At 32.6% G+C, this 21,691-nt stretch overlaps 1 protein-coding gene and 1 long non-coding RNA gene across 7 annotated transcripts in view; one reads left to right on the forward strand and one right to left on the reverse strand.

Moving 5' to 3' along the window:
• Nucleotides 1-484: 484 nt before the first annotated feature.
• LOC135144153 (elongin-B-like) overlaps nucleotides 485-21,691 on the reverse strand; it is a 45,679-nt gene continuing 24,472 nt past the window's right edge. For 3 of the 6 annotated variants that reach the window (XR_010283000.1, XM_064076143.1, XM_064076144.1), the window contains 2 exons: nucleotides 11,054-11,160; nucleotides 485-612 (listed from right to left, as the gene is read on the reverse strand). Coding sequence is in view for 4 of the 6 variants with exons in the window: in XM_064076143.1 (XP_063932213.1) it covers nucleotides 494-612; nucleotides 11,054-11,160 (226 nt within the window). In the remaining 2 variants the exon portion in view is untranslated. Of the gene's footprint in view, nucleotides 613-10,944; nucleotides 10,992-11,053; nucleotides 11,161-11,279; nucleotides 11,373-11,489; nucleotides 11,583-21,691 lie in introns of those variants that run through there. The other 3 variants (XR_010283001.1, XM_064076145.1, XM_064076147.1) reach the window with 3 other exon arrangements.
• On the forward strand, nucleotides 11,697-12,480 carry LOC135144155 (uncharacterized). The gene is made up of 2 exons (XR_010283005.1): nucleotides 11,697-11,830; nucleotides 12,043-12,480. It is a non-coding gene; the product is annotated as an uncharacterized LOC135144155 (long non-coding RNA).

Raw genomic sequence — 21,691 nt, forward strand, 5'->3', positions numbered from 1 at the left:
AATGGGGCTGCTGGACCAGTTTGACCTCATTTGAGCTGGGTCTAGAAGCCGTATTATATACCTAACTTCTCATCCGTAAGCACAGCATTGAGGTATTTTTTATTTTAAGCGACAAGCGACAATCATACACTATTCACGATGAATAACACGTTTATGTGCATAAGACCGCCCGAGATGCAACCACGAATGACGTCACCCCGTGCTCGCATTTTCTGTTTGATTTCGAAGTTATTTATAAAATTAGAAACAAGTCGTTTACATTTCAAAAAGCAACATTTTTTAATATCTTTTAAGTTAATATGTCTTAACCATTTCACTACCCCTTTAATTTAAATCAAAATATTGGTAAGACTGTTTCTCATTTTTTCAAGTATTCCGTCTATTAATCTAAAACCACAGTATTATTTTACACTTTTTCTAGTGAGCTAGTGCCTTCCTTTAAAAATTAGAATTGTACAATCACATGAAATCAACAACAAAAAACTTATTTTCATTAATTTATTAAAGATAAATATTTGTATCTAATACAATTCCCAGTTAATCCTATTAAAGGAAAATTTCTTATTCGGCTGAATACATTTTGGGGCTTCTGGGACCAAATTATCCGGTGATCTGGAAAAAAAACAAAATAAATTATACAGAAGTCGTATTACCATAAAGCAAGTTAATACTAGCAGCGCAGTATAGCAATTTACTTGTGAACAGAAAGAGCTTTGGGGTTCTGAAGCTATTTAAAAAAAATTGGTGCAAGGTTACTTCGACAGAACTTCCCTCGCCCTTAAAGTACAGTCTAACAAATCCCGCTTCTTTGAAAAATTATACAAAATTTTTGTTTTCTGATAACTTTTATACACTAAAAGCCAGTGGTGTAAATGACACCTCGTTTGCGCCGTGCGGTTGTAAATTCCAAGCACAAAATGAAATATATTCAAAACAAATAACAAACGGAAAAAATATTATCAGTGTACATGCTTAACCTCGTTTGTTTATGTTTACACATGGAAAGATTGTCACGTAGAAATTTGTTTGATTTGAATGAGTGGTGTCCTGAAAACAGAGGACTAAAATGAATAATTAGGCCATTCGTATTTAATCATGGTTAATTAAAACGAGGGTATTCTCACATTTTTTAGAAAATGAAGTTCTTAATCTGATCAATAAAAAACAAATACAGGACATTTTTGTAGCGGGGCAATTTAAAAAAAATTTGCGATGACATTATCAACATTTTTGCAACGACATCTACGTCAGTTTGAATAGATGTAGTGTAATACTAAAAATAAAAGTTCTGTATTCCCAAATTTTTGGGGAAAATGAATTGGGTCGTCTTGAATATTGATTTATAATAAGTAAAATAACGAAACAGTTTACTGTCGTATGCTGCATGTATTAGCAGAGGCGACTCAAAATCATTTATGATAAGCATTCTTAATTTAAGACAACAAGCCGTATCACTTGTTGAGATTATACACGTAAAAGTCAAACAGAGAAACTGTAAACTATACCGATGCTCGCCCAGACCTTTTTTTTATAATTCACAATTCGTTGATTATAACTTGTCTATACCACATTCACGGAACCTAGTCAGTGCAACAAAACAAATGCACGTCTGTAATGTTAAAGTAAATGTAGATAAGTGTGCTACGCCTATGTTTCAAACGAGTTTTTACTTTACAATATTTTGTGCCAACCAAATTGGGTTGGTGCAATGTAATATTAATAACAACAGTATTGTATCTCCAATGTCGGAAAAATGGAGTGAACTATTCCTGATTTAATCAATAAAATAAATTGACAAATTCATTAATTTTTTTGAGCTACCTGTTAAGCAAATCTAAAAAATTGGTCTAAAGAGTTTCGACAGTACTTCCCTCGCTGTCGGAAACGTGACGACTGCATGCCTATTATGTTTTTTTTTTCGCAGTGGATTTCAAAGAATTCGGTTTTGTTGTTTCTGAGTAAATCAGTAAAATAAATTTACGCATTCATTAATTTTTTTGAGTCACCCTGTATATGCAAATCCAAAAAATATGAATGGAGTGATAGATCACAAGTACAGACTCATCATATTTTGTACATTTTAGATATGATTTATTCGGCAAACTTTCGAGCTGACGTCATCAATTTTTTGGAGGGGATAAGCAAATGTATTTTGACTAAACATTTATTATGCTCTTTATAACCTTAAAACATCTGCAAGATTTCAAAGCATTCGGTTTTGCAGTTCATGATTAAATCGAAAAAATAAATTTACGCATTCATTAATTTTTTTGAGTCACCCTGTATATGCAAATCCAAAAAATATGAATGGAGTGATAAATTACAAGTACAGACTCATCATATTTTGTACAGTTTAGATAAGATTTATTCGGCAAACTTTTGAGCTGACGTCATCAAGTTTTTGGAGGGGGAAGCAAATATTTTTTGACTAAAGATTTATGATGCTCTTTATAGCCTTAAAACATCTGCAACATTTCAAAGCATTCTGGTTAGCAGATTAAAAATTAAATTTCAAAATGTTGTTTTATAATTTTGATTTTTTTTCCAAAAATCTGGACGTTTCGGGTGAAAAGTCGATTCGGAGTTGTAAACTACATGTGTAGGACTATGTTATTTTATACAATTGAAAACCCATTTACTATGTACAATTTTGAAGTGACGTCATCGCATTAGTGGTGGGGATGATTAGACAAATTTTGGTTAGCGTTTTACCATCTACATGATATTCTTAATATAAGTACAAAATTTCACAACAATCGGTCGAGTACTTTCGGAGATTATCTGTCTAATAAAAATCCGGGACAACAGACGGACAGACGGACGGAAAGACGGACAGACGGACGGACAGACGGACAGACGGACGGACAGACGGACAGACGGACGGACAGACGGACAGACGGACAGACGGACAGACAGACGGAAATGGGAGACCTATTTCTTCGTCTTCTAGGGGTCATGAAAGATCGAGAAAACGTAAAAGTAGAGAGTCGGCCGACGGACTCGATTACAATACTTCCTTTGCTTACGCTCGGGAAGTAAAAATATGAATGGAATGATAACTGACAAGTACAGACTCATCATATTTTGTACATTTTTGATACTCAGCAAAATTTTGGGGTGACAATTTTATAGAGGAAATAGGCAAGTACATTTTATTTAAAAATTTGCCATGCTTATGATAACTGTAAAACATCTCCAAGATTCCAAAACATTCGGTTTTGTAGTTTCTGATTAAATAAATAAAATATATTCAGGCAGTCATTAATTTTTTTGAGTCACCCTGTATATGCAAATCTAAAAAAATATTTTATGAAGTTGTTGCTCGTGAAAAATGAACAAATGTGTATGTAGATGCATTTTACAACATTGTCATGAAAGTTATTACTTACTGATTAAATTGATTATCGAAGAATAAGCATGCCCTCGCTTTGTCATCTAATCTCAGTAGAAGATGTAATAAAAACTTACTAAAATCTCGACACCAGCAAAAGACTCGTAAAATATATTGCGCAATTTACGTATTTATTCCGTTTAATTTGTGCTATGAATATAATAATCATCACACTGAATAAAATCATTTCAATTAGCGCGAGTAAATCCCTAGCTTGATGGGCCCCTAGGACTTGACACGATGCTGCCGATGGAGGTGTTAAGGAAGACGAGCTGTTCGAAGGGATTCATCTCGGGGTTCTTGGATACGGCCTGAGTGTAGTCGGAGATGACTCGTGTGACGGGGTCGCGCACTACGACCAGGAGTTTTGTGGAGGGATTCACGTGCTGCACCCAGCACCAATAAATGGACCAATTTGTGTATTTATTCTGTTTAATTTGTCCTGCAATAATCATCACACATCACACTGGACGATAATGGTGTAACGATAGACCGCACTGGGAGCATGAATGAAACAGTGTCGTCTTCAGCGACAAGTCCAGGTTCTGCTTATGAAAATCAGATGAATGAATCCGTGTGAGAAGGCAGAGAGGGGAACGAGGAAATTTGGACTTCATTCAAAGGGGCCATACAGGATTAACACCAGCAGTGCTGTACGTCCGTCTGTCTGCGTCCCGGATTTTTATTAGACAGATAATCTCCGAAAGTACTGGACCGATTGTTGTGAAATTTTGTAGTTATATTAGGAATATCATGTAGATGGTAAAACGCTAACCAAAATTTGTCTAATCATCCCCACCACTAATGTGATGACGTCACTTCAAAATTGTACACAGTAAATGGGTTTTAAATTGTATAAAATAATATAGTCCTAAGATGTAGTTTACGGCTCCGAATTGAGTTTTTACCCGAAACGTCCAGATTTTTGGAAAAAAAATCAAAATTATAAAACAACATTTTGCAATTTAATTTTGAATCTGCTAATCCGAATCTTTTGAAATGTTGCAGATGTTTTAAGGCTATAAAGAGCATCATAAATCTTTACTTATTTTTGCTTATCCCCTCCAAAAAATTGATAACGTCAGCTCGAAAGTTTGCCGAATAAATCCTATCTAAACTGTACAAAATATGATGAGCCTGTACTTGTAATTTATCACTCCATTCATATTTTTTGGATTTGCATATACAGGGTGACTCAAAAAAATTAATGAATGCGTAAATTTATTTTATTGATTTACTCAGGAACTACAAAACCGAATGCTTTGAAATCTTGAAGGTGTTTTAAAGTTATCATAAGCATGGTAAGTTTTTGATCAAAATGTATTTGCTTATCCCCCCTAAAAAATTTATGACGTCACCACAAAATTTTGCTAAATAAATCCTATCTAAAATGTACAAAATATGATGAGTCTTTTCTTGTGATTTATCATTCCATTCATAGTTTTTGGATCTGCATATACAGGTGACCCAAAAAAATTAATGAATGAGTAAATGTATTTTATTGATTTATTCAGGAACTCTAGAACCGAATGTTTTGAAATCTTGCAAATGTTTTAAGGTTATAAAGAGCATAATAAATTTTTAGTCAAAATATATTTGATTATCTTCTACAAAAAACTGATGACGTCAGCTCAAAAGTTTGCCGAATAACTCCTATCTAGAATATACAAAATATGATGAGTCTGTACTTGTAATTTATCATTGCATTCATATTTTTTGAATTTGCATATACCGGGTGACTCAAAAAAAAAACAAATCTACTGCGAAAAAAAAACATAATAGACATGCAGTCGTCACGTTTCCGACAGCGAGGGAAGTACTGTCTAAACGCTTTAGACCAATTTTTTGATACTCTTTTCCGCACCACCTATGAGGTAGAGTATTATAGGCACGTTTTTACGTGATATCTCCAGTAAACTTATTCCAATATTACTATTTATTCCTGTGTGTGTTTATATTAGAAGGGCAAAAGATTTATATGAATTACACATGCCGCGAATGCAAATAAAAAATTTTAATTGTACAATTTTTACTTCCCGAGCGTAAGCAAAGGAAGTATTGTAATCGAGTCCGTCGGCCGACTCTCTACTTTTACGTTTTCTCGATCTTTCATGACCCCTAGAAGACGAAGAAATAGGTCTCCCATTTCCGTCTGTCTGTCCGTCTGTCCGTCTGTCCGTCTGCCGTCCCGGATTTTTATTAGACAGATAATCTCCGAAAGTACTCGACCGATTGTTGTGAAATTTTGTACTTATATTAAGAATATCATGTAGATGGTAAAACGCTAACCAAAATTTGTCTAGTCATCCCCACCACTAATGCGATGACGTCACTTCAAAATTGTACATAGTAAATGGGTTTTCAATTGTATAAAATAACATAGTCCTACACATGTAGTTTACAACTCTGAATCGACTTTTCACCCGAAACGTCCAGATTTTTGGAAAAAAAATCAAAATTATAAAACAATATTTTGAAATTTAATTTTTAATCTACTAACCAGAATGCTTTGAAATGTTGCAGATGTTTTAAGGCTATAAAGAGCATCATAAATCTTTAGTCAAAAAATATTTGCTTATCCCCTCCAAAAACTTGATGACGTCAGCTCAAAAGTTTGTGGAATAAATCATATCTAAAATGTACAAAATATGATGAGTCTGTACTTGTGATCTATCACTCCATTCATATTTTTTGGATTTGCATATGCAGGGTGACTCAAAAAAATTAATGAATGCGTAAATATATTTTATTGATTTAATCAGGAACTACAAAACCGAATGCTCTGAAATCTTGCAGATGTTTTAAGGCTATAAAGAGCATCATAAATCTTTAGTCAAAAAATATTTGCTTATCCCCTCCAAAAACTTGATGACGTCAGCTCAAAAGTTTGTGGAATAAATCATATCTAAAATGTACAAAATATGATGAGTCTGTACTTGTGATCTATCACTCCATTCGTATTTTTAAAAAAATTAATGAATGCGTAAATATATTTTATTGATTTAATCAGGAACTACAAAACCGAATGCTCTGAAATCTTGCAGATGTTTTAAGGTCATAAAGAGCATAATAAATGTTTAGTCAAAATATATTTGCTTATCCCCTCCAAAGACTTGATGACGTCAGCTCGAAAGTTTGCCGAATAAATCATATCTAAAATGTACAAAATATGATGAGCCCGTACTTGTCATTTATCACGAACTACAAAACGGAATGCTCTGACATCTTGCAGATGCTTTAAGGTTATAAAGAGCATAATAAATGTTTAGTCAAAATATATTTGCTTATCCCCTCCAAAAACTTGATGACGTCAGCGCGAAAATTTGCCGAATAAATCATATCTAAAATGTACAAAATATGATCAGTCTGTACTTGTGATCTATCACTCCATTCATATTTTTTGGATTTGCATATACAGGGTGATTCAAGAAAATAAATGAAAGCGTAAATTTATTTTATTGATTTACTCAGGAACTACAAAACCGAATGCTTCGAAATCTTGAAGATATTTTAAAATTATCATAAGCATGGTAAATTTTTGATCAAAACGTATTTGGTCGTCCCCCCTAACAAATGTATGATGTCACCACAAAATTTTGCTGAATAAATCCTATCTAAAATGTACAAAATATGGTGAGTCTCTTCTTGTGATTTATCATTCCATTCAAATTTTTTCGATTTGCATATACAGGGTGACTCAAAAAAATTAATGAATGCGTAAATTTATTTTATTGATTTAATCAGGAACTACAAAACCGAATGCTTTGAAATCTTGGGAATTTTTTAAAGTTATTATAAGCATGGTAAACTTTTGTTCAAAATGTGTTTGTTCATCCCTCCTAAAAAAATTGATGACGTCACCCTTAAATTTTGCTGAATAAATCCTATCTAAAATGCAAAAAATATGATGAGTTTGTACTTGTGATTTATCATTCCATTCATATTTTTTAGATTTTCTTAAGAGGTGATTCAAAAAAATTAATGAAGTCAATTTATTTTATTGATTAAATTAAAGGCAACACTTATTATTAGTATTACACCCCAACCAACCCAATTTGGTAGACACAAAATTTGTTAAAGGAAAAACTCGGTTGAAACATAAGGGTAGCACGCTTATTTACATCGACTTTAACATTACAGACCTGCATTTGTTTTATGCGGTCACTTGGTTCCGCGAATGCGAAATAGACATGTTTATAATCAACCAATTGTGAATTTCACCGTCAAGAATTAAAATAAAACGCAATGTTTTATATAATAAGCGGAAGTCGAAGCAATAAAACCGATGGTCGTTTTGTTTACAGTTTCTCTGTTTGACTCTCACGTATGCTGTTACGCTTGTCATCTTAAATTAAGAATGTTTATACATAAACGATTTTCAGTTGCCCCTCATATTACTAGACAGCGGATTTCTGTCGGGCTACGTCACGATTATAGGGGGGGACGTGCTGGATTCCATAAATATAATTAACGATTTATTAATCAAACGGCTAAGTAAATGAGAACGGGAATTAACAGCAGAGTGCAACGAAACAACGTTATTCTAATCTCAAATAAACGAAGTGCAGTCCGCAACGGCAATGAATTCGCATCCCGTGCGAGCCGTACCGAGTTTGGCCTTGCCTAGCCCGACAGAAATCCGCTCTCTAGATATTACACACCGGCGCCGTATACGTGAGTAAATTGTTTCGTTATTTTATTGATTATAAGAAATCAATATTCAAAACGACCCAATTCATTTTTCCGAAAATTTGGGAACACAATAATTTTATTCTTAGTATTACACTACATCTATCCCAACTGATATACGTGTCCTTGCAAAAATGTTGATGACGTCATCACAATTTTTTTTTAAATTCCCACTACAAAAATGTAATGAGAAAAAAAAAACATAACAGGCATGCAGTCGTCACGTTTCCGACAGCGAGGGAAGTACTGTCTAAACTCTTTAGACCAATTTTTTCTTTACAATTTGTCTAATGGGTTGACTTGTTTAATAACGAGAATCTACTCTCTTCGGAAGTAAGGCATATAAATAAAATTTTTCTAGGGATCTATCATATTATTTTCCCAAAATTTATCATCTCGTTGAATTAAAGATTATTTAAATTGGACATTTTATATATTTCTACGATAGAGTTTTTGTTTATTAAGCCGTCTGGCGATGTCGCTAAAAATGTACAAACCGCATTGTCTTATTGTTAGTTTGGTGTTACTGCAAAATGCTTCAGTTGCCCTTGCTTCATTTTCTATGCAACGATTTTGGGAGAGTACATGCTGAACTAGATTTGCAGGGATCTAAAATGTTTTTCACGGTACAGTAGGATTAGCCGTGTTACTTGTTCTCTCATTTTGTAAATTTTACCAAAATAACGTTCGGTTAGTCTAAAGGATTTTACTAAAAATGCGCAAAATATGATGAGTTTTTACTTGTAGTTTATCATTGCATTCATATTTTTACTTCCCGAGCGTTAGCAAAGGAAGTATTGTAATCGAGTCCGTCGGCCGACTCTCTACTTTTACGTTTTCTCGATCTTTTATGACCCCTAGAAGACGAAGAAATAGGTCTCCCATTTCCGTCTGTCTGTCCGTCTGTCCGTCTGTCTGCCGTCCCGGATTTTTATTAGACAGATAATCTCCGAAAGTACTGGACCGATTGTTGTGAAATTTTGTACTTATTTTAGGAATATCATGTAGATGGTAAAACGCTAACCAAAATTTGTCTAATCATCCCCACCACTAATGCGATGACGTCACTTCAAAATTGTACATAGTAAATGGGTCTTAATTTGTATAAAATAACATAGTCCTACACATGTAGTTTACGACTCCGAATTGAGTTTTTACCCGAAACGTCCAGATTTTTGGAAAAAAAATCAAAATTATAAAACAACATTTTGCAATTTAATTTTGAATCTGCTAATCCGAATGTTTTGAAATGTTGCAGATGTTTTAAGGCTATAAAGAGCATCATAAATCTTTACTCAAAATATATTTGGTTATCCCCTCCAAAAACTTGATGACGTCAGCTCAAAAGTTTGCCGAATAAATCCTATGCAAAATGTACAAAATATGATGAGTCTGTGCTTGTGATATATCACTCCATTCATATTTTTTGGATTTGCATATACAGGGTGACTCAAAAAAATTAATGAATGCGTAAATGTATTTTATTGATTTAATCAGGAACTACAGAACTGAATGTTTTGAAATCTTGCAGGTGTTTTAAGGTTGTAAAGAGCATAATAAATTTTTAGTCAAAATATATTTGGTTATCTTCTCCAAAAAACTGATGACGTCAGCTCAAAAGTTTGCCGAATAAATCCTATCTAGAATATACAAAATATGATGAGTCTCTTCTTGTGATTTATCATTCCATTCAAATTTTTTGAATTTCTTAATACCGGGTGACTCAAGAAAAAAAAAATGAATGCGTAAATTTATTTTATTGGTTTACTCAGGAACTACAAAACCGAATGCTTTGAAATCTACTGCGAAAAAAAAACATGAAAGGCATGCAGTCTTCACGTTTCCGACAGCGAGGGAAGTACTGTCTAAACTCTTTAGACCAATTTTTTAAATATTTTTTTAGATTTGCCTATATACCTAGGTGGATCAAAAAAATTTATGAATGAGTCAATTTATTCTATTGATTAGATCAGTCTCGACTCACTCCATTTTCCCACAAATTTTTGGAATACTGTTATTTTTAGTCTAATCTACATTGATTTACGTGTCCTTGCAAAATGTTGATGATTTCATCACAAAATTGTGTTCCTAAAGTAAAAATTTAACTCGAAAATGCTGGATATGTTTCATTGTATTTTAGGTGCGAGGAAAGTTCTGTCGAAACAATTTTCCACCAATTTTTTTTGCTGTTATGTTTGAACATAAACAGTTTATTTTATATATTTTTAAAACATTATAAAGAAAATAAAAAGTTGTGTTCGACTGAACCTTGTGGGTTTCTCAATCTATTTTCCGCAGCATTTTAAACTTTCAACTCAATTTCTTTCAAAACACATACAAATGGATTTCGATGGTTATTTCCCTGTGCCCTTCATTTGAAAATAAATAAGCTTATCTGGTGTTGTTTACCGATTTGCATTTTATGACGGACTCCCTACAGTGACCATAATCTCTCCTCTCTTGGGTGGCTACCTGCCGTGGATCGGTACTTTGGGTTGCATAGTTACAAAAAATAATTCTTCTCACTGAAACCGATTTTGCGGGCGACGACTGGGGACCCTTAAGCTTAAATATATACTTTAATTAATAGACAACCATTGAAATATGCTATACTGATGAAACCTAAGAAGGCTGCATCTGCAGTCTACAGATGTTTAGTGTGTTGTCTTATTCTTTACTTGACTTCAACCGATTCGGTAGTTTCGGAGATTATCTGTCTAACAAAATTCACAGACGGCAGAGATATTGACACACAGACAGATGGAAAGCGAAACCCATTTTTTCGTACTCTAGATATCATGATACATCCATAAAATATGAAAAGAGCCAGTCGCCTGCTGGACTCAATTACAATACTTCCTTACCTTACAATCGGGAAGTAAAAATCTAAATCACGAAATCTATATTGCTGCTAAAAATGAAACGAACCTGATGGTGAATATGCTTATACATTTTAATTTGCTCAATACCAACCTTGCATCTGAATGAATGTCGGATGCTGAAGTTCTTTATGACCAGCGCAGAATATTTGCCTCGTGGAAGATGCGCTCAGAGTTGTCATAATGAAGTTTTGCCAACAGCTGCAAACAGTAAACAAATGATAAGATTATACGAATTGAATCGCAATAAGCATGACTGTGTACGTAATTTTATGTATTTAACCACTTCTAACAATTTTTACGAATTTTCAATATTATACCTTCGATTAAGTGTACATGTTCCAACAGTGCAAATAGTTGTTTACTTATTTTCGTTGAGACAGTTGGAATTCAAAATGTTGTTGCTTCAGGATGGCGAGTTATTGCGACGTTTTATTGCGATATATTTACTATAAATCTAACCTTGTAACCGAAAATACCATATTTGAGAAATTGTAGGTGCGATTCACCAATTATCTAGACACACTCACCTAAAGTAAAAATATATTATATATCTGCTGAACTGCCAACCAGTGGGCGCGTGATTTTTACACTGCGCTATAATTTTCATTAATTAATTAAACACATTAAAATTATGGGTGGTAGTACACGTAGTGCTAAACAGTTGCCTAGTGTTACCGACGAACTTCGAAATTTAATCGAGGAAATAGTGCAAGAAAAAACACGGGAATTAGCCAAATACACTGACGTCATCCGAGGTCATCAAGATGGCAGCGTTTGACAACTAGTCGGTTTTCTCATAAGAGTCAATGCTAATATTTTCGGAATTCATTTAAATTTGAGAGTGTGTCAACTGTGTTTTTATAGTTTGGTAAGTTTGTTACAGTTTCTAGACTGTGTAGATATTTGTAAAACGCACCATAACGTTTGAATATGCTTAAAAAATAATGTTTTCCAATGTGATGTACAGGTTAACTTCGATGCATCTTATATTATTTGTTTTGCAAATTAATTCTTTGTTAATGTACATCAATGTTTTTTAAATACACTAGCATCTTAATATTATAATATTTTGTATTTTAGGAGAAAATGCCTAAATTTTGTGCTGTTGTGGGTTGCGCAAATCGAAACACCAGAAATGCGGACAAATTTTATAGTCCTTTCGCAGCAATTAGCAACAATAATGGTAAATATATACAGGATGGGGAAAAAGGCGGAAGCTTTGGTTAAAAGCCTTGAAACGAGTGGATTTAACGAAGCCAAAGTAAAGTATTCCTATGTTTGTTCGGATCATTTTATTTTAGGTACAGTACCTACCTATTAGATTTACAGTTTCTAACAAATTACTACATTGGTGCTCTTTTAGGTAAACCTGCAGATTTGTCGGATGTGGACCATCCTGATTATGTTCCATCACAAAATTTAGGATATCAAAATAAATCCACGCATAATACTTGTAATGTTGAAAGACACAGTTGTTTAAAAAAGAGAAAATTGAATAAATGTCTCTAGACTTTTGAAGGCACGAGTTTTATTGTGGGTTATTTTACTTACTCTAAAAATAAAAAAGTTTAGAATGGTATTCATTGTTATGGTAGGGACATCGTCTAAACACAAACTAAAATCACTTGCACTCATTGTATAAGGATCTACGCCGTTTAAATTGTTTAACTTTTGTACATATCTGTTTTTGTCTTTGACGGAAAGACATGGTGCATAATCACTTAAATTATCCATACTTTAAAAACCAATCACACACCTTCACTTAAACCCGTCACAGTAACCTCAAACGAAAATATTAATTTCCAATTTTCCGCTTAAAACACACGGATGTATTTTGAATGACGAGGAATTCAGACCAAAACAGTGTTCTGTATTTTTATTTTTATTATGTATTTCTAAACTCAAATCGCCAAAGAAAGCACCCTGATACACAGAAAAGATATGAAAGAAGCTATTCACGTGTTTATATTCTAAATAAATATCCACACTTTTAAATAAAATGCGAAAATGTTAACATTGTCGCTTATGGAGTTTCACGGCGCTTGTCAAACGCTGAGTTCCCGCCACAACATGACGTCACGTGTTATTGGCTAATTGACGCAAGAGCTGGCACTTCTTCGAAGGGAGATTACCATGCTTCGAGACACGAATAATGTTCTGGTGAAAGAAATTAGTAAATCCACAGCTGCAGTGAGTAAATTACTCCAGAATCAGGTCTTAAAGAGTAATGAAGCGAAATGTGAAGGCACTCTGTATCTAAATCCAGAAACTGATACTAACATATTGCAAAAAACCAATCATGAAAATGACATCGATAAGAACTATGTAAAAATGCCAAGGAAAGACCAAAATAGTAGCAGAAAAACTAACACCGGGAATTATAAAATCATTGGAACCAAAATGCCGAACGCATTGGATACAAGTATCAGCGATGACCAAACTTTTAGCGCAGCGGCTCGTAAAATATGGATATAAGTAGGTAGAGTGGCCTTAGACTCAAACGCTGACCAAATAAAACGTCACTTGAATTCAAAATTTCCCGACAAATCTTTTGTCATAGAACCACAACCAAGGCATGAGGAAGCACGAAGTCTAGCTTTTAAAGTTGGAACCGACGTGGATTTACTTGACCAAATTTACAACCCAGAGATTTGGCCCAAGAGTGTAATATCAAAAAATTTATGTTTTTTTGAAAACGACCTGAAACCAGTGCCCATTTCGAAAAATAATGACAACCAAAAAAGAAAACTCCAATACTATACAGTAGGGAACGAGGTTATTACACTACTACATTACTAGAGTATCATTACATTACTTCAGATTCTTTTAACTTTCTTTATGTAGTATATCCTGTTTCCAAAATCTCAAGAAGTTAGGGTTATGGTAATTCAATTCAATCTGGATGCTTAGGGTAAAAACTCAATAAACAACAAATGAAAAAGTATGTTATTTTTTTAAATTTATATAACATTTATTGCTGTAAAAGTTGGAGATGACGTTATATGATGGGGAGGATGATTACAAATGTTGGTCAGCGTTTTATCAACCGGAAACGAGAGACCTATGTTTTCGTATGATAAGAGTCATGAAACGTTGACAAGCCATAAAAGTAGCCAGTCGCCCGATGAACTTGATTACAATACTTCATTAGCTTACGCTGGAGACATAAAAAAAATAAACAGTAACTTTTGGATTTAATAGCTTTTGATATCTGGTATACCTAAACAGTGAGTGAATTTTACGCGGCTATTATTACCATTACATATAACCATCAACTTAAATTAATTGGTAAAAAAATTTACCCATAAGTAAGTTATTGTAAAGTTATTTTTATTTACACGCGTATAATTGCACAACAATAATTGTTAGACAAATAGAATGATAAAGAAAGGCAATGTCATATTAAAAAACAAATTACTCGTTTCGATGTAAGGTACCTTATATAAGTTAACAACATACATCAGGTAAAATTCTAATACGGAATTTATTCTTGAAGTAAATCGTAAATTGTAAATAGCTATAAATTCGGAAATAATTCTTTTTAAAAGATACAAGTCAAAAATGTATTAGGCATGATTGTCAAGAAACATTGCAATTCTGTTCCAAATTTGCAAGCATTTTATGTCAAAAGCTGATTTTTGTAAACGTTCCAGTATTGATTTAATCAGGAATTACAGAACCGAATGCTTTGAAATCTTGGAGATGTTTTAAAGTTATCATAAGCATGGTAAATTTTTTATCAAAGTGTATTTGCTCTTCCCCCCTAAAAAATTGATGACGTCACCCCAAAATTTTGATTTGTGATTTATCTTTCGATTCATATTTTTGGATTTGCATATACAGGGTGACTCGAAAAAGTTAATAAATGCGTGAATTTATTTTATCGACTTAATCAGGAATTACAAAACCGAATACTGTGAAATCTTGGAGATGTTTTAAAGTTATCATAAGCATGGTAAATTTTTTATCAAAATTTATTTGCTCATCCCCCCCTAAAAAAATTGATGACGTCACCCTAAAATTTGGTAAATAAATCCTATGTAAAATGTACAAAATATGATGTGTCTGTACTTGTGATTTATCACTACATTCATATTTTTGGATTTGCATTAACAGGGTGACTCAAAAAAATTAATGAATGCGTGAATTTATTTTATCGATTTAATCAGGAATTACAAAACCGAATGCTTTGAAATCTTGGAGATATTTTAAAGTTATTATAAGCATGGTAAACTTTTGTTCAAAATGTATTTGTTCATCCCTCCTAAAAAAATTGATGACGTCATCCTTAAATTTTGCTGAATAAATCCTATCTAAAATGCAAAAAATATGATGAGTTTGTACTTGTGATTTATCATTCCACTCATATTTTTAAAATTTTCTTAAGAGGTGGCTCAAAAAAATGTATGAAGTCAATGTATTTTATTGATTAAATTAAAGGCAACACTTATTATTAGTATTACATTGGACCAACCCAATTTGGTAGACACAAAATTTTTTAAAGTAAAAACTCGGTTGAAACATAAGGGTAGCACGCTTATTTACATCGACTTTAACATTACAAACGTGCATTTGTTTTATGCGCTGACTAGGTTCCGCAAATGTGGAATAGACATGTTTATAATCAACCAATTGTGAATTTCACCGTCAAAAATTAAAATAAAACCCAATGTTTTATATAATAAGCGGAAGTCGAAGCAATAAAACCGATGGTCGTTTTGTTTACAGTTTCTCTGTTTGACCCTCACGTATGCTGTTACGCTTGTCATCTTAAATTAAGAATGTTTATACATAAACGATTTTCAGTTGCCTCTCATATTACACACCGGCGCCGTATACGTGAGTAAATTGTTTCGTTATTTTATTGATTATAACAAATCAATATTCAAAACGACCCAATTCATTTTTCCGAAAATTGGGGAATACAATAATTTTATTCTTAGTATTACACTACATCTATCCCAACTGATATACTTGTCCTTGCAAAAATGTTGATGACGTCATCGCATTTTTTTTTAAATTCCCACTACAAAAATGTAATGAGAAAAAAACACAATAGGCATGCAGTCGTCAAGTTTCCGACAGCGAGGGAAGTACTGTCTAAACTCTTTAGACCAATTTTTTGGTTTTCGTAAGTTAACTTTTTCGGTGCTAACCACAATTATGAATCCAACACCTGAAAGTGCATTTTAATTTGACTAGGGGAGACTTACTCCATGCACCATCAACAATCACCGGATTGTAAGGTACCCCATCGCTATCTATTTCTCCTGCCTCAACGGCAACTCTATATTCTCTCTCTATATTTTCGGTTAAGATGCTGTGGGAAACACAGTCGAAGGCTTTCGTGAGGTCTAAAAATTCAGTACACGCAAATTCTTTAGCTTCAAAACTCTCATTTATTTTATCGACTAAAGGCATTAATTGCTAAAGTAGTGGATCGTTTAGATCTAAAACCGAATTGTGAATTGTTAAAAAGATTATGTTCTTCTAGATGTAAATTCAATTGCCTTTTTAGTACTAGTTCGAAAATTTTTGCAAAAATTGGAAGAATGGAAATAGGTCCAAAATTTTCTGGATTATTTTTGTTCCCCTTCTTATAAAGGGGAACAACTTTTGCAACTTTCAAAAAATCTGGAAAAACGCTACATCTAATGCACATGTTAATTAAATTTGTTAAAGGTCTTAATATACGGTATCGAATGGTTACTAGTATTTTTTTGTTTATGCCATAGATATCTCTGCCTTTGGTATTCTTTAAATCTGTAATAATGTCGTTTATTTCAATAAAAGAAGCTTCTTTAAAAGAGAAGTTTAAATCCTTTTTGTTATTCAAAAATTTTCTATAATCTGTATGACATTTTGGAAGTTTCTTTACGATATTCTCTCCCAAACTTGTATAAATATATGTTTTGCAGTTACTTACTTGTTCACGTTGGTTATTATTATTAATAAGCGACCACATTGCTTTAATTGGATTATTCGATTCTGAAATGAATCTGTCATGTGCTTCTTTTTTTGATTTCATTATTTCTGAACGATAATATTGCCTATATTTTTTAATAAATGCTTTTAATTGTTCCGACGGATTCGTTCTGTTAAATTCTTCAATGGTGCAAAGAACTTCACGCATATTTTTTAGGTCTTGATTGAACCAATGAATTTTCGATTTTTTATCGTTTATTTTAATTTTTTTTGTTCTCAGTGGAAAACAGCGTTCTATGTTGGAAACAATAGTCCTAATGAAATTATAAAACTGTAACTCTACACTATTACTGTTGTGATGAAATACCAAATTTGAGTCTAGATCTTCCATGTATGAATGTAACTTATAGAGTCCGATAGAAGTAATAGGTCTATAGTTTATATATTTTGTTATTTGAGGAAGACTAGGTATACTGAAACTGAAAGAAAGAAAATCATGATCTGAAAAACCAATTTTTATAACTGAAGTTTTAGTTTTTGCAATTGTAAAATTGGTGAATATATTGTCTAAGCAGCTGTTTTTCCTAGTTTTATTATTATTTGTTGCTGTTAAACCATAGGAGCTAAAAAAATTTAACATTTCTAGAGCTTTTTTATCAGGTTCATGAAAATGAACATTGAAATCACCTGCAATTAGGATATATTTATTTTTTGTCATTAAAATTTGCAAAACACGATGACACTGTTTCATAAAATGTTTTTAAATTACCTGAGGGAGGTCGATAGACTGATATCATTACAAAAATAAGGCCTTCAATAGCTGCAATTTCACAGTGGGTTTCTACAGATAATGTACAGACGTTATTGACGGAGCTGAAATATTCTGTTTTATCATTACAACAGTATATGGCTACACCCCCATGGCACGTTACAGATCTACAAAAGAAGGATTTTAACGTAAAATTTTGAAATGTATATGCTGAAATTTCATCATTATGGAGCCAATGTTCATTAATGCAAATAAAATCTACATTTTTATCTATTAAAAATCCATCAAGTTCGTTAATTTTTCTTTGTAAAGATTGAATACTTAGATGTAATAATAAAAAGTTTGATCCAACATCACAATTATTAGGTAAAATTTTATGTTTATTGCGCTTATTATTTAACGTCAAACGCTTTTTCCGCATTTTTCGTACATCGTCCTTGTTAGTAGTCTGTTGAGTTTCTGCAAAGCTACTTAAAGACTCCTGCTCCGTCTTTTCGAAAAAATCTGAATAGAAATTTCTTCACAATTACGGTAGCCGGCCAATTTTCCGGTTTATAGAGCTCACTTAGTAATTCAAAATTAGCTCCTACCTTAAAAGACATACTACGTGACTTTGGTCTTTGTGGCATAGCTTCTATATCAAAATCATTCCCTGGGTATTTCAATTGCAAGAAACTCCTAACATCCTCAATGGTTGTCCCAGTTTTTACCTTCCCTACATGTACCCACGCACACTTTAAAGCTGCACTGAAGTTTACTGGATTTTCTTCACTGCATTCTGCATTTCCCACAATGAATCTATTTTTTATACCATCTGTCTTACGGTCATTCGTATCCATTAACTGGTTCGATGTCGATTTGTATTTACGTTACTTTCGATTCGTACGCTGATGGTTTTTATTTTCGGTATCATTTGTTTTTATCGTTGTGTCGATGATGGTGTCTGAGGAAGTTTCTAGAATTCCTAGAATTTCTTGTTCTTCCTCTTCAGAACTAGCATCTTAGTCATTTTTGTTCATTTGACATGAACATTTCAAATTTCGATGTTGATTTTCCTGAATTAGTTGGCAAAAATGAAACAATATGGCTTAGATGCAAAAAGTGTTGAGTTAATAACTTCATACTTAACAAATAGGTCACAGGTAGTTGTCACTGAAAATAAAATATCGGCTAAAAGGAAAGTCACTGCAGGAGTACCGCAGGGTTCAATATTAGGACCGATTTTATTTCTTTGTTACATAAATGATTTGCCTCGATGTTCAAATATAAGCTCATTTGTTTTATTTGCAGATGACACGACAATTAGTACCTCCAGCACAAACTTGCAGGAATTAAAGTTACATTCTTCTATTACTCGACCCAATGTAAACACTTGGTGCACAGCTAATCAATTAATTCTAAATCATGATAAATGTAAACGTTTAATTTTTATTTTAAGACCACATCATGAAGATGACACGCAAGTACAGCGGAAAAATTCTTGGGAGTATATATTGACAGAAAACTTTCGTGGGAATCCCATATTGACTTTTTGGCAGCAAAACTCTCAAAAAATATTTTCTTACTCAGGAGTATGTATGACAAAGTCTCACAAAAAATTCTTATTACAGCGTACTACGGACTTGTTCACACGCATATAACATATGCGTTATTGGTTTGGGGCCACTCTTACCACAGTTATGTAATCTTCAAATTGCAGCGGAGAGCTTTACGTATAATTTGTGGTATTCCCTATAGAGCAGATTGTAGGAAATTTTTTCAGAAACTAGGGGTACTTACACTACCAAGTGCATATATATTGCAGAGTCTGTTATACATAAAAAACAATGAGACAGATTTTTCAGTACCGAAAGAACATCATGGTTATGAAACACGAGGAAATAATGACATTGTTGCTCGATATCATAGAATAACTCAAGACATTTTATTGCAAATATGATGTATTAAATTATTAATGTTTGAAAATATTAACGTATTATGTACACTATGATACATCAATAAATTTAGAAAAAATCTCTACATGAATCTTAAAAAAATATTTAGAGTGTCTGGTGTCATTTAAAAAACAAAAGTTGTATGTCGTAGATAAAAACAAATGAAAGTTAAAAATTATTATTTTTTAAATCAGATCGTTGTATTTATATTTAGTAGACGATATATGTAAATTTTTTGAAAAATATATAAAAATTATACAACATTTGACAATTAATTTCAGAAATTAGAAAACGACTCCTCAAAATTTTGCATAATTATGCCTTAGTGCTCATTCACAATGGGCATAAAACATAAGGATGTCATAAGCATTAATGCATATGAATTTATGTTTAGTGCTCTATGGTTGTATTCGTTCACAATGAGCATAAGTGCTCATTCACAATAAGCATAAAGCATAAGGATGTCCTAAGCATTATGCTCATTGTAAACGAATAGAAGCATAATAGAGCACTAAACATAAATTCTTATGCATTAATGCTTATGACATCCTTATGCTTTATGCCCATTGTGAATGAGCACTTACAGTTATAATAAACGTGGTCAGGTCAGGTCACCAAAGCGTTTAACTGAATGTAATTTGAAAAGTGCAAAATTGTATACTTCTGTAAGTGTAGTTTTTTTTAATCCTCTCTTATTTTCAACTTCGCTATAATGATCTACGTATCCATATTTTACTTAATTTTTATTTGAAGATAGGAACTTGATTATATTCTAAATTAATTGATCCTCACTTAATATTAATTGAAAGAGATCATTCTTTTAGCTACATCTAATTTGTACCTCTATTGGTAGATTTCGACAACAATCTTTATAAAGCAAAATTTAGTTTTTATTCAATTTTTTTTTAATGAATATATTTGTCGGCAAATGTTTTATTTATTTCTGTTCGTTAGAATTTCGCATTTAGTTGATTTTTTACTTACTGAGCGTAAGTAAAGGAAGTATTGTAATCAAGTCCATCGGCCGACTCTCTACTTCTACGTTTTCTCGACCTTTCATTACCCCTACAGGACGAAGAAATAGGTCTCCCATTTCCGTCTGTCCGTCTGTCTGCAGCCCCGGATTTTTATTAGGCAGATAATCTCCGAAAGTACGGGGCGATTGTTGTCAAATTTTGTATTTACGAGTAGGTATATTAGGAATATCATGTAGATGGTAAAACGCTAACCAAAATTTGTCTAATCGTCCTCACCAACAATGTGATGACGTCATTTTAAAATTGCACATAGTAAATGGGTTTTAAATTGTATGAAATACCATAGTCCTACACATGTAGTTTATGACTCCGTATTGAGTTTTATCCGAAAAGTGCAGAATTTTGGAAAAAAATCAAAATTATGAAACATCAAAACTTTGCGGTATAAATTTTATTCGCATTTTTTGAATTTACATAAACAGGATGACACAAAAAAATTGAATTGAATGCGTGATTTATTTTATTAATTTAATCAGGAACTGCAAAACCGAATGTTTTAAAATCATGGAGATGTTTAAGATTATCATAAACATGGTAAATCTTTGATCAGAATGTAATTTGCTCATCCATCCTAAAAAACAATTGATGACATCACCTCAAAATTTTGCTAAATAAATCCTATCTTAAATATGCAAAATATGATGACTTTATACTTGTGATTTATTACTGCAATAATAATTTTTAGATTTGGTTATACAGCTGTCTCAAAAAAATTAATGACTGAAAATTAGTATTTTCTTAAAATTCAAAAAATAACGCTTGGCAAACAGGTGTCAAATTCCCGCAAGGGTGTCTAAAATGCGAGGATAGCAGTTTTTTGTTCCATAGCAACCTATCCTTTAATAATTTTGGAATTATTTTCGCAATAATTTATCGGTTTGGCTAACCAGACGTATTTCGGAGATGAATTTTTGCATACAGTATTTATTTTTCATGTTTAATCAAGTGATAAAAATTAATTAAACTTAATTATTTCAAAATTAAATTAAGGCATGGAAAATTTACTTTTTCAAGATAATGATTATTCTCACCGGTTCATATTAATCCTCACCTATCAAAATACC

The sequence above is a fragment of the Zophobas morio genome, unplaced genomic scaffold, assembly GCF_036711695.1.
Source record: "Zophobas morio isolate AGI-343-1 ecotype UQ-CSIRO unplaced genomic scaffold, CSIRO_AGI_Zmor_V1 ptg000084l, whole genome shotgun sequence".
Classification (NCBI taxonomy): domain Eukaryota; kingdom Metazoa; phylum Arthropoda; class Insecta; order Coleoptera; family Tenebrionidae; genus Zophobas; species Zophobas morio.